Genomic DNA, 14,657 nt, shown 5'->3' with positions numbered 1-14,657 from the left:
TAGTTTTGGCTGAAAATTTCTTATTTTCACAAGAAACAAAATACCCCATTCTGTTGCGCAATTTGTTCTGAGTGCCGCAATACCCCATTTGTTGTGATAAACTGCCGTTTGGGCCCATGGGAGGGCTCAGAAGGAAAGGACCACCATTTGGCCTACTGGGGATTTTCTAGTGCGAAGTCATGTATGCAGAAGCACCTGAGGTACCAGTACAGTTGAAACCCGCAAGAAGTGACCCCGTTTTAATAACTACACCCTTAAGGCATTCATCTAGAGGTGTAGTGAGCATTTTGACCGGAGATATACACCCCATAAACTGTAATGCGGGTTCTCCCGGGTATGGCAATACCCTACATGTGGCTTTTATCAGCTGCCTGGACACACAGCAGGGCTCAGAGGGGAAAGACGAGGGGGGATAAGCTGTGAGGAGTGCATCAGGGTAAGTAAAATTGGGGTAAATTATAAACCAAGGGATGTATGATAAATTTTAAAACTGACTTTCATACAGAGCTCTGGTTATTCGGGACACGTGTCACATTGATATATTGTGTCATCCCTTATAGCAGACTTTGCACCTCTTTTGACTTTTTCCCTTCTTGCCAGTTTGGGGAACTTCTCCTGGAAAGTGTTGCCACCTTGGTACGATGCGTGTGGCCCCGCTTCCAGAAGTACTGGGTGCCCCCCCTTCTTGGTCCCTAAAGATTAGTTTCTTGATAATCACCTCTTGAAATTCCAGGAAAGTTCCCGTCTGGCCTGCACATCGACGTAGCACGTACGCATTGTACAATGCCATCTGTATGATGTGCCCGGCCAGCTTCTTATACCACACCGCATGGCGCTGTAGGGCTTCAGGATTTGATCTGACAAGTCCACACCTCCCATGTACCTATTGTAGTCCAGGATGCAGTCTGGTTTGGGGGTGGCCTTTCCTTCATATAACCTAAACCTGTAGGTATACCCGGATGCACTCTCGCAGCTTATACATCTTCACGCCATACCTTGCCCTCTTACCCGGCAGGTACTCGCGGAATTGAACCCTCCCTTTAAAATGTATAAGGGACTCATCAATAGAAATACACTTCTCGGGGGTGAATGCTTGGGAAAACCGGACACTGGAACGGTCTAATAGGGGTCTCCGTTTATACAAACGGTCAAAACTGGGGTCATCTCGGGGTGGGCACGGCTCATTATCAGTATAATGTAAGAAGCGAAGTATTGCTTCATTTATTTATTTTTTTAGGTTCCAGTTCAGTTCTGAAGTTGCTTTGAGGGGCCCATATATTAGAAACCCCTATCAAATACGCCATTTTAGAAACTAGACCCCTCAAAGTATTCACAACAGCATTTAGAAAGTTTATGAACCCTTTAGGTGTTTCACAGAAATGTAGAGCAAAGTAGAGGTGAAATTGACATATTTTTTTTTGTCAGAAAATCCTCTTTATACCATTTTTTTTATAACACAAAAGGATTTATCAGAGAAACGCAACTTAATACGTATTGCCCAGATTCTTCAGTTTCGAGAAATATCCCACATGTGGCCCTAGTGCGGTAATGAACTGAAGCACCGGCCTCCGAAGCAAAGGAGCACCTAGTGGATTTTGAGGCCTCTTTTTTATTAGGCACCATGTCCGGTTTGAAGAGGTCTTGTGGTGCCAAAACATTGGGAACCCCCCAAAAGTGACCCCAATTTGGAAACTAAACCCCTTGAGGAATGCATTGTAGTTTTCTTGGGGTGCATGCGGCTTTTTGATCAGTTTTTATTCTATTTTTAGGTGGCGTGATGACTAATAAACAGCAATTCTACTATTGTTTTTTTATTCTTTTTTTTTTTTTTACTGCGTGCACCGTGCGCTATAAATGACATATTCACTTTATTCTGCGTGGCGATACGATTACGGCGATACCAGATGTTTATAGTTTTTTTTTATGTCTTATGGCGTTTGCACAATAAAATACGTTTTGTAAACAATCATTTACTTTATGTGTTGCCTTATTCTAAGAGCCATAAAGTTTTTATTTGTCAATCAATAAAGCCGTGCGAGGACTTTTTTTTTGCGTAACGAACTGTAGTTTCGATCAGTACCATTTTTCGGTACATGCGACTTTTTGATCTCTCTTTATTCCATTTTTTGGGAGGTGAAGTGACCAAACAATTGTGATTGTGGTTCGGTTTATTATTATTTTCCTTTACGGCGTTCACCGTGCGGGATAAATAACGAAGTAATTTTGTAGTTCAGGCCGTTACGGACGCGGCGATACCAATTATGTATAGTTTATTTGTTTGTTTATATATTTTTATTAATAATAAATGACTCATAAGGGAAAAAGGGGGATTTTTACTTTTAATACTTTTAAAACTTTTATTTTCTTATTTTTACACAACTTCTTTTAACTTTTTTTTTACTTTATTACTTTGTCCCACTAGGGGACTTGAGGGCAGGAAGCCCTGATCGCAATTCTAATACACTGCACTACATGCGTAGTGCAGTGTATTAGAACTGTCAGCTACTCACTGACAGCAAGCATAGTGGGTCCTGACGTTGTCAGGACCCACTAGGCTTCCGTCTATGGCATAGCCGGACGCCATTGTTTGGTGTCCGGTTGCCATAGTCACCATCGCCGGCCGTTATCGCGTAGCAGGCCGGCGATGGCAGCTTAACCCCTAAAATGCCGCGATCTCTATAGAACGCGGCTTTTAAGGGGTCAATCAGCGGGAACACAGCGATCGGTCCCCGCTGTAGGAGCTGTGACAGCTGCTGAACAAGACAGCAGCTGTCACAGCTCCTGTATGTGTCGGGAGGACGGCCGAAACGGCCGTTACTCCCGAGACGTACTATTCCGTCATGGAGCGCGAACGATACAGCTGCCATGACGTAATAGTACGTCCAGGAGCGGGAAGGGGTTAAGAGGTGGGATTTGCGGTCATAATATAAGAAATATGCCCATGTTACGCTTGTGAAACTGATATTTTTAATAAATGTGGGCTTGCGTGTTTTACTTTATCAAGCTTAGTATGGGTCCAATAAATCATAATTATAATTTGGCCATAGACAAAAGATTAAGCCATAATACGACGAGCATTCTAAATCATCAGGAAGGTGACATACTCGAAAATATATTTTCCCTGAAACAAACAAAATGTATCTTTTTTTTTTTTTTACGGTAGATTCTATGATGGTAGCTTTTACTATTAATTACAAAAAACAACTCCTTAGCGACATCTAACATGTTATCACGTTAGATGTGTACTACCCCAATACGGCACGCGCTCAGTAGCTGATCCCACACCATACCTGGTGGGTGCTAGCTGTTTCAAACAGCTGACACCCACCCACAACAGTCAGGATTGGAAATAACTCCCAGCCATTTAACCCTTCAGATGCAGCGGTCAATAGCGACTACGGCATATAAGTGGTTAGACAGCGGGAAGAGGCTCCCTCTATCCGCCGATCAACCCCTCTGTGATGAAATTGTGGGGTGCCAATCGGTTACCATGGCACCTGGAGGCCTAATGAAGGCCTCCAGGTTTGCCATCAGTGCCCTACTGTAAAGCCTTAATAGTAGACCACATAATTATTGCAGTGTATTACATGAGCGATCTAACAAACGAATGGTAAAGTCCCCTAGGGGTTCTAAAAAAAAAGTAAATCAAAATCTAAACTAAAAGTTCAAAAAGCCCCACTTCTCCCATTTTTCACAAAAAAAATGTAAGCAATAAAAACATATTTGGTATTGGCGCATCTGTAAACGTCTGAGCTAGTAAAATATTACATTATTTAACCACCCGGGTGAAAGCCATAGGAGAACAAAAATGCTTAATGCTGGCATTGTTGTTTTTTGGTCACTCATCTTCCCTAAAAAAAAAAAAAAAAAGTAACCAAAAAGTCATATTTACCCCAAAATGGTGCCAATGACGATTCGCCCCACAAAAAATAAGCCCTGACTCCGCTCCATCAACGGAAAAATAAGCTCTCAGAACATGGCGATTCAAAACCAACTTTTTTTTTTTAAATTAGTACATTATGAATAAACAAATTAAATTTTGTAATGCCATAATCATATTGACCCGCAGAATAAAGTTTAACATGTCATTTTTATAGCACGGCGAGTCCTTTAAAAAACGAGACCCAAACAGTGGAGGAAGGTTTTGTTTTTTCTCCTTTCCACCTTACAAATAATAATTTTTTTCAGTTCCCCAGTACATTATGTGGAACGAGTTGTAGTTTTTAATAGCAATTTATACATAGGTTTTGGGTTGTTGTTTTTGTTACAGCGTTACCTTTATTCTGCGAGTCAATAAAATTAGGCACATTTTTATAGTCTTTTATAATTGACTATTATAACAAAAAAATGATTTGTTAAAAAAAATAGGTTTTGTGTCGCCATATAATGAGAGTTATAACCTGTTTATTTTTTCCATCGATGGAGCGCTGTGAGGGCTTGCATTTTGTTGGTACCATTCTGGGTTACACGCAACATTCTGAACACTTTTTTTTCCCATTTTTTTTTAAAGGAGGCTAAGGTGACCAAAAAACGTCAATTCTGGTGTAATTTTATATTTTTACGGCGTTCACCCTGCGGGTTAAATAACACTATATTTATTTTTTTTAGTCCCGTCCCCCCCAAAGCTCTATTTTTGGCAGCCCCCTAAAAAGTGAATGGAGCGGTGGCCGAGCAGGCGCAGTACCGCTACACTCATATGGGGTGCACAGGGCTGGCCAGGTAAGTCCGTTATCGCTAGGAGGGGCCCAGCGGTTGGCCGTTAGAAATCGGTATCAGTCCTTCCCCCTACCGACTATGTTGTATAGTTACGTCAAATGACGGGAAGGGGTTATCCAGGTTCCAAATTTTTTTTTTCTAATGGCTAAAAATCCATTCGGCGCTCCAGCGGCACTCTCCGTGTTTACATGCTGGCTGCTTACCGGTGACTAATCATATTTCTGTCATAATGCCAGAAATATAATACATGACCGCTAAGTCCTCTGATTGGCTGCAGAGGTCACATGGTGCCTGCATGTAAATAGTCACCTGCAGTGCTGCTGGATCGCCAGGAGAAAGGAGAGGTAAGTACTGCTTTTGTTAATTCGTGTCATTTTTATCCATTAGGCTTCATGCACACGACCGTGCTCGTAATTACGAGCACGGGCGGGCACGGCCGGCCGCGGGCAGCCGGCCGCTTTTGCGAGCCGTGCTGTCATTATAAAGTATAGCAGCACGGCCCGTAAAATAGAAAAATAGAACATGTTCTATTTTTTTTTAATGGCACGGGCACCTTCTCGTGAGAAAACGAGAAGGTACCCGTGGCTAACAAAAGTCTATGAGCCCGTTATTGCGGGTCGTAATTACGACCCGCAATAACGGGTGTTTTTACGGTCGTGTGCATGAGGCCTTAGGAAAACATTTTCGGGACATGGATAGCCCCCTTAACATTAATTCACTTCTATGGAAGCTCTCGAGACAAATATGTGTTTGACTGATGGAAATTAAATTGTGGATGGTTGTTGAATTTATTGTATTAGCTGGCACATGCATGTTAGATAATTGGTGGATAAAATATATTTTAGCCAACAGTTAATATACCCTGTCCCCCAATTACATGGATGTACAGTGCTATGTAAAAGTATTTGCCCTCTTTCCAATTTCTTGTGAAATTTCCGGGATTACGATCCTTTGGAAGATAGTTCCACACAGCCCTCTGTAGATATCCCACCCCTGCAACAAAGCTGCTTTGTGTGTGGGTACTCTTAGTCCTAGTTCACACTGAGTTTTTTGCAGGCAGAAAAATCTGACTCAAATTTCCTTCAGGAATTTTAAGGCAGATTGTGACCTGCCTGCACTCTCTTTGCTGCGTTTATCGGCCGCGGCTATTCAGCACCGTGAGCAAAAAACGCAGCAAAATGTCAATGGAAGGTCAGAGACGGAAACGCCTGAAGAAAGAGCATGTAGGCGATTTCGGACGTTGTTTTTATGCGGTTTCCGCATCAAAAATAGCGCCAAAAAACTCAGTGTGAACTGGGCCTTAGGCTGTAAAAAAAAAATAATTATATTATTTATAAATATTAGCTGTGTTTACAGTAAATATTTTTGCAGTTATTCACATTCAGGTTACGTTCACACATAACCGAGTTGCTTGCAGATTACAGCAGCAGCAAAGTGGATGAGAACCAAACCTCATCCATGCACAGCAGAAAATTCCTGCGCTGAAATTGACCTGTGGGGCAGATTTTAAAATGGAATTGTTGCATTCAATGGGGAAGTCGAAATCCGCAACAAGTAGTAATTGTTGCGGAATTGGCTGCGGATCAGCAGGTAATCTTCAGCAAATAGATATGTCCAAAGAATTAACCACTGCAATTTTCCTTAAAGTTTCAAATAAAGAAGACTATACTACCCTCCCCTGGCATTCCCGTAGCACTGCTTGCCTGTTGCCCCTTTGATGATGTTTTGTCATATGTGACCTCAGCAGCCAATCACTGCTGGGGAGGTGAAACATGTTGCTATAGGAACACTAGCGGAGGTGAGTATAGTCCTTTTTTTTATTTTTACTCTCGGCGGTTTTACACCGTGAAAAATCTGCTAGAGTATCTACACTAAAATCAGCATGATTTGGTGTGGATTTTATGGCAAATTTACCTGTGGATTCTGGATCTGATACGCTCAAGTATTTTCCACAGAAAAGTAGCTCAATATCTGTTATATAATGATTTCGAGATAAAAAACAAGTGTAGTTGTGTACTATTTATTCTGAACATAAATAGTTAAGCATCATTAAAATTAACTGACTTCCATGATGGCTGCTAAGGTTTCTTTTTTTTTCTTCTAGATAATGCCACAACGGCTTCTGTAGATAATGCCACAGCGCCTTCTGTAGATACTGCCACAGCGCCTTCTGTAGATACTGCCACAGCGCCTTCTGTAGATACTGCCACAGCGCCTTCTGTAGATACTGCCACAGCACCTTCTGTAGATACTGCCACAGCACCTTCTGTAGATACTGCCACAGCGCCTTCTGTAGTTTCTTTTTTTTTTTCTAGATACTGCCACAGCGCCTTCTGTAGATACTGCCACAGCGCCTTCTGTAGATACTGCCACAGCGCCTTCTGTAGATACTGCCACAGCGCCTTCTGTAGATACTGCCACAGCGCCTTCTGTAGATACTGCCACAGCGCCTTCTGTAGATACTGCCACAGCGCCTTCTGTAGATACTGCCACAGCGCCTTCTGTAGATACTGCCACAGCGCCTTCTGTAGATACTGCCACAGCGCCTTCTGTAGATACTGCCACAGCGCCCTCTGTAGATAATGCCACCGTACTGCCCTCTGTAGATAATGCCACCGTACTGCCCTCTGTAGATAATGCCACCGTACTGCCCTCTGTAGATAATGCCACGTACTGCCCTCTGTAGATAATGCCACCGTACTACCCTCTGTACATGGTGCCACACACACCCCCAGTACATGGTGCCGCACACACCCCCAGTACATGGTGCCGCACACACCCCCAGTACATGGTGCCGCACACACCCCCAGTACATGGTGCCGCACACACCCCCAGTACATGGTGCCGCACACACCCCCAGTACATGGTGCCGCACACACCCCCAGTACATGGTGCCGCACACACCCCCAGTACATGGTGCCGCACACACCCCCAGTACATGGTGCCGCACACACCCACCAGTAGATGGTGCCGCACCCCCCACCAGTAGATGGTGCCGCACCCCCCCACCAGTAGATGGTGCCGCACCCCCCCACCAGTAGATGGTGCCGCACCCCCCCCCACCAGTAGATGGTGCCGCACCCCCCCCCACCAGTAGATGGTGCCGCACCCCCCCCCACCAGTAGATGGTGCCGCACCCCCCCCACCAGTAGATGGTGCCGCACCCCCCCACCAGTAGATGGTGCCGCACCCCCCCACCAGTAGATGGTGCCGCACCCCCCCACCAGTAGATGGTGCCGCACCCCCCCACCAGTAGATGGTGCCGCACCCCCCCACCAGTAGATGGTGCCGCACCCCCCCCACCAGTAGATGGTGCCGCACCCCCCCCCACCAGTAGATGGTGCCGCACCCCCCCCCACCAGTAGATGGTGCCGCACCCCCCCACCAGTAGATGGTGCCGCACCCCCCCACCAGTAGATGGTGCCGCACCCACCACCCCAGTAGATGGTGCCGCACCCACCACCCCAGTAGATGGTGCCGCACCCACCACCCCAGTAGATGGTGCCGCACCCACCACCCCAGTAGATGGTGCCGCACCCACCACCCCAGTAGATGGTGCCGCACCCACCACCCCAGTAGATGGTGCCGCACCCACCACCCCAGTAGATGGTGCCGCACCCACCACCCCAGTAGATGGTGCCGCACCCACCACCCCAGTAGATGGTGCCGCACCCACCACCCCAGTAGATGGTGCCGCACCCACCACCCCAGTAGATGGTGCCGCACCCACCACCCCAGTAGATGGTGCCGCACCCACCACCCCAGTAGATGGTGCCGCACCCACCACCCCAGTAGATGGTGCCGCACCCACCACCCCAGTAGATGGTGCCGCACCCACCACCCCAGTAGATGGTGCCGCACCCACCACCCCAGTAGATGGTGCCGCACCCACCACCCCAGTAGATGGTGCCGCACCCACCACCCCAGTAGATGGTGCCGCACCCACCACCCCAGTAGATGGTGCCGCACCCACCACCCCAGTAGATGGTGCCGCACCCACCACCCCAGTAGATGGTGCCGCACCCACCACCCCAGTAGATGGTGCCGCACCCACCACCCCAGTAGATGGTGCCGCACCCACCACCCCAGTAGATGGTGCCGCACCCACCACCCCAGTAGATGGTGCCGCACCCACCACCCCAGTAGATGGTGCCGCACCCACCACCCCAGTAGATGGTGCCGCACCCACCACCCCAGTAGATGGTGCCGCACCCACCACCCCAGTAGATGGTGCCGCACCCACCACCCCAGTAGATGGTGCCGCACCCACCACCCCTTAGTAGATGGCGCCACACACACCCCTTAGTAGATGGCGCCACACACACCCCTTAGTAGATGGCGCCACACACACCCCCAGTAGATGGCTCCATTGGGGCTCCCTCTAGGAGTGGAATCCCCAGCTAGAGCATTGCCGACGTTTTGGGATTCCTCTGCTGGGGGAGCCCCTGACGTCACTTTCCATACACAGTGACGCCAGGGGATCCTCCAGGACCGGAATGTGATGTCAGGGGCAACCCCAGAGCCGGTGTCCCAGAGCGGAGCCGCTTCTAGCACTCTGCCTGGGATTCCAGCTCTGCTCCTGACATCACTGTTCATATATAGACAAAGATGTCAGGGGCAACCCCAGAGCGGGAGTCCCGGGTGGAGCACTACTAGCGCTCCTACTGGGACTCCAGCTGTGCTCCTTACATCACTGTCCATCTCTTGGGAAGCCCTAGACATAGCTGTCCGTATGTGGACAGCTATGTCACGGAAATTCCACAAGAGTCCCGGAGCAGAGCCTATACTAGCGCTCTGCCCGGGACTCCGGCTGTGGGGAAGCCCCAGACAACGTGTGTCCATATATATCCCATACTAGCGTTTCTGTGTCCCACGGGCCGCAGGTGACAGCCTCAGGGGCCGCGTGCTTGAGACCCCTGGTGTAAATGTAGGCTCACATACATCTGTGTCTAAGGCCCCATTCACATCGCGTTTGTCCTATCTCCCGAGCGTATAGTTTTTTTTAATAGAAACTTGGACCATTGAAAACTTATACAAACGTGTACCATTTTCTGTTTTAAGTCTTTATTTTTTTTTTATAGCGTGTTGTTTTTTATAAAGTGAACACTGATAGAACCCCCCCCCCCAAAAAAAAACCTGAAAAGATTTACTGTATGTAAACGGATACAAGTGTAAAGCATTTCTTTTGCATACGTCGTCCATTGAGAACAATGCTAAAAAAAAGTTACGTCGCGTATACCTTTTTTTGCAGTACAGAATAGCGTAGCAGACTCGGCGGGTAGCAGAAATGTGAATGGGGCCTAATGTAGTTGAAAAAATGTGTCCATGTCAGGCCCCATTCTCGTTGCGTTTGTGTTATCCGCCGAGGGTATACGTGTTTAAACACTATAAAAGTATTGGAACATATAGCTTGGCGTATACATAGACTATAATGGTTCAAATGTAGACCAAAATAGCATCCGTTTGGTCTGTTTCTCATGTTTTACATTGGGATACTGTTTTTTGAAAGTACTGAAAAGCGGAGTCTGCTATGCAATTCTGTACTTAAAAAAAAAAATGTATATGCGACGTAACTTTTTTTCTAGCATTGATCTCAATAGACTACTATGCAAATGTAATGCTACACGTTTATATCCATTTACATACAGTAATTAATTTTTTGCTATTAGTGTTAACTTTAAAATAAAACTTTTTTTTAGGTAAAAAACGGGCAGAAACGTATACAGACGTATAAGTGTACGCTAAACGTACACGCTATAAAAAACAGACAAACAAAAAGTTACACATTTGTATACATTTTCAATGGTCCACATTTTAAAAAAAAACATATACACTCGGCGGATAGCACAAACGCGATGTGAATGGGGCCTCTGATAGACGTAGTATGGGGAGAGCTGAGGAAGTCACGCTTTATTACATTATTACTTCAGATGTGCAAATTGATACGTCTTCCCCTTTACCAATAATAAATCACTTACATTGTCCTTCGGAAGTGATAGATGGCTTGTAACGTGCATGCTCCGTTGCTGCAGCCAAGCAAGAACACAATCTATACTAACCATTTTATTATAAAGAAAATCTGTGTGAATCACTGATGTGGAAATGTTGGTATAGATTGTTCTAGAACAATCCAAAATCGGGAAACAACTACACTTCCATCATGGGAGTAACCTCCAGGGTAGCGGGCATCGCAGCTGCTATGGGCCCAGCAGCTAAGGGGCCCATCTCCACTCAATTTAGATATTTCTGTGGATGATGGAAGGGGAGAATAGAAGGGACAGTGGAACTTTTATGCAGATCACTGAAAGGCTAAGGGCACACAGAAAAGAGCCAGGACAGTGTGAAAATTAAAATAACTATATGCTTTTTAGATCATGAACTCACTTGTTGCTGAAGGTGGTCATGGTGGAGGGTGCCAATTACAAGTTTTACTAAGGCTCCTCAAGGTTACTTGTTATGACCATGACATTCAGCTACCACATCATACAAAACTATAAAATATATTAATATTCTTCATTATTTTTAAAAAATTATAATGTGGAAATCTAAATATATGCTGAAAACTTTCAATTTCTAGCTCCAACCGGTGTCTGTCCAGCTGTTATGAAACTACAACTCCTAGCATGGGCTGTGGTTTTCAGGGCATGATGGGAATTGTAGTTTCGCCACAGGTTGGAGACCACTGGTGTAGATCTTCATTCGATGGAGGAACCAAAAGTCAGTTTGTTACAGGAGTTTTTGACTCTTAATTCCTGTGACAATTTGGTGGCGGAAACATTTAAAAATTCAGATAATTGATAAAGGATTTATGATAAAAATGTGGACACTTTGGGTGCAGTTCTTTACATAGGGAATTGACATTCTTTGGTTTGTGTGAACCCTGTAGTTACATATCCATGTTATTTTTATATTTCAGGGTCTCCGTTTTATACTCATGATCTTTCATTTTACTGTCTTACATATGTTTTAGGAAATGGAACATTTAGAAGAAGAAATGACTTGTTCGGTCTGCTTGAGCATATATGATGATCCTCGAATTCTGCATTGCTCACATTCTTTTTGCAGAAAGTGCCTTGAAAACTTATTCAGGTCTTCAGATGGCTATTTCTGGCGATTGCCAATGGGAAGATTGAAATGTCCAGCCTGCAGAGGAACTACAGATATTCCCACCGGAGTTAATTCACTGCCAGTCAACTTTGCATTAAAGGCCATTGTGGAAAAATATAAAAGTAACCACCAATCTAATACCTGCGTTGCACATAGTCGGCATCAGCTAAACATGTATTGTCTGAAGGACAAAGAATTGATATGTGGCCAGTGTCTTACAGTAGGAACACATAAAGGTCACCCTGTAGATGATCCAGATGTTGCTTACATGAAAGAGCAGCAGACCGCTTCTAAATTACTCGCTGCCCTCAGTGATAAGAACTTCACAGGCGTGTCCTCTGTCATCCGCGCATTAGAGGAGCAAATGACCAATTGTAAAAACATTGTTCTGGAAGACAAAAAGGAGGTGCTTATGGTTTTTGACAATTTGATTAAAGTGCTTGAGCAGAAGAAGCAGGATTTGCTAGCTGCCCTCAATGATATTAACAAACAAGTGGTAGATGTTTTTACTCCACAAATAGAGGAGATGAGGCAAATTCAAGATGAAGAATTGGATCTAGTGTCTTTGAGCCGCTCTGCTCAAACGGAAGATTCTCCACTGGTATACCTAGAAACTATTCATGACATACAGCAAAGAATGATAGCCTTGAAGAAGCAGCAGCTCTGCCCTGTCCACCCTGTTGAGATCTACCCTAGGGCGGGACAAATATTGAAAGATAAATGGCTGAAGACAAATACAGGGGATGTTCACCTGCTGCCCATACCAGAATTTGGCATTAATTTTCAGGAGGGGGAACCCAGAGTGATTTCAAGCAGCCCTCAATGCACATGGATATTAGTTGCTTTTCTCTTATTTATCAGTTTTATAACGTTATTCATTTGCTTTAGTTTAGAATCATCAGACTTCGCTACTCTCTTTTGGACACGCCTTTCTGAAATCATGGGACCAGTTCTTAATTTTGGGGAGAGCCATGTGAATACCGTAAGGACAGTTTCCCAAACGTTTTCTAGTTTATATCTTGACTTCATTGTCCATCTGCATTCTTTACTGGGGTTGTAACTAGAAGTATATGCCATCTTCTTTTGCTACACCGTTTCACCCCAAATCTCTTTATCAGTTCACCAATAGCACAGAACTTAGGCCTCATACACACAGGTGCATTCAGGTTATGTATCATAAGGGTCCAAAATACAGCAACAGTGCATTTCAATGAAAGCATGGTTCACATAAAAAAAATTGTAGCATTCTGTATATTGAATCATATATCCTTCTAGAAGCACAGTTTTAGTGATGAATATGGTGCAGTATATGGCACCTAGTGCAGTACACCATTCACCAAACATGGACCAAAATATGATTCTGTACTGCGCACAGTTTTGCAGAACGAAATGCACAGAATTATAGTTAAAGGGGTATTCTCATCTTGGACATTTATTGACATATCCACAATATATGCCATAAATGTCCCACCGATGTGGGTCCCACCTCTGGGACTGCCACTTATCTCTGGAACGGGGCCCCTTGACCTCCATCCTACCTTGTACCGCTGTTGCTGCTCTAGGGCCATGAGTTACGAGGTGGCCGGGAGCTCGCGAAGCTACATTGTTTCTGTGACTCCTTTCAAAGTAAATAGGACATACGGAAACAGCGTAGCTCAGCAGGCTCGTCTTCCATGCTCTCGGCCACTTCGTAAGCCGGTGGCCGGCCAGAGAGCAGCGACGGGGAAAAGGTAGGACAGGGGTCATGGGGTCGCGTTCTAGAGATAGCTGTGGGACCTTGTAGATATGTCATAAATGTCAGAGATTATGTAGACCCCCTTTAACGGTCTGCTTTTTTTTTTTCCCTCCAGTGCTGCACTTTTCTATAGGCTATGTCTGGTATTGCAGCTCAGCTACACTTGACAGGCGTAATGCAGTTTCTGGAATAAAAATAAATAAATTAGTAGTTCCTTTTTCCTAATCCTGGACAACCCTCTTTAACCCCTTAAAGGGAATACAGTGACGGAAATAAGTATTTGATCCCTTGCTGATTTTGTAAGTTTTCCCACTGTCAAAGACATGAACAGTCTAGAATTTTTAGGCTAGGTTAATTTTACCAGTGAGAGATAGATTATATAAAAAAAAAACAACAGAAAATCACATTGTCAAAATTATATATATTTATTTGCATTGTGCACAGAGAAATAAGTATTTGATCCCCTACCAACCATTAAGAGTTCAGCCTCCTCCAGACCAGTTACACGCTCAAAATCAACTTGGTGCCTGCATTAAAGACAGCTGTCTTACATGGTCACCTGTATAAAAGACTCCTGTCCACAGACTCAATTAATCAGTCTGACTCTAACCTCTACAACATGGGCAAGACCAAAGAGCTTTCTAAGGATGTCAGGGACAAGATCATAGACCTGCACAAGGCTGGAATGGGCTACAAAACCAGAAGTAAGACGCTGGGTGAGAAGGAGACAACTGTTGGTGCAATAGTAAGAAAATGGAAGACATACAAAATGACTGTCAATCGACATCGATCTGGGGCTCCATGCAAAATCTCACCTCGTGGGGTATCCTTGATCCTGAGGAAGGTGAGAGCTCAGCCGAAAACTACACGGGGGGAGCTTGTTAATAATCTCAAGGCAGCTGGGACCACAGTCACCAAGAAAACTATTGGTAACACATTACGCCGTAATGGATTAAAATCCTGCAGTGCCCGCAAGGTCCCCCTGCTCAAGAAGGCACATGTACAGGCCCGTCTGAAGTTTGCAAATTAACATCTGGATGATTCTGAGAGTGATTGGGAGAAGGTGCTGTGGTCAGATGAGACTAAAATTGAGCTCTTT

The 14,657-nt window shown here is 45.0% G+C and overlaps 1 protein-coding gene across 1 annotated transcript in view; it reads left to right on the top strand.

The window, feature by feature from the left end:
* TRIM59 (tripartite motif containing 59) overlaps positions 1-13,367 on the top strand; it is a 31,403-nt gene extending 18,036 nt beyond the window's left edge. Inside the window, exon 2 of the mRNA XM_075864025.1 lies at positions 11,687-13,367. Within this exon, the coding sequence (XP_075720140.1) occupies positions 11,687-12,883 (1,197 nt within the window). The 3' untranslated portion in view covers positions 12,884-13,367. The remainder of the gene's footprint in view (positions 1-11,686) is intronic.
* Positions 13,368-14,657: the final 1,290 nt, after the last annotated feature.

The sequence above is a fragment of the Rhinoderma darwinii genome, chromosome 4 (assembly GCF_050947455.1).
Source record: "Rhinoderma darwinii isolate aRhiDar2 chromosome 4, aRhiDar2.hap1, whole genome shotgun sequence".
Classification (NCBI taxonomy): Eukaryota; Metazoa; Chordata; class Amphibia; order Anura; family Rhinodermatidae; genus Rhinoderma; species Rhinoderma darwinii.
The sequence above is the reverse complement of the archived record's forward strand: the minus strand, read 5'-3'. Positions and strand labels throughout refer to the sequence as shown.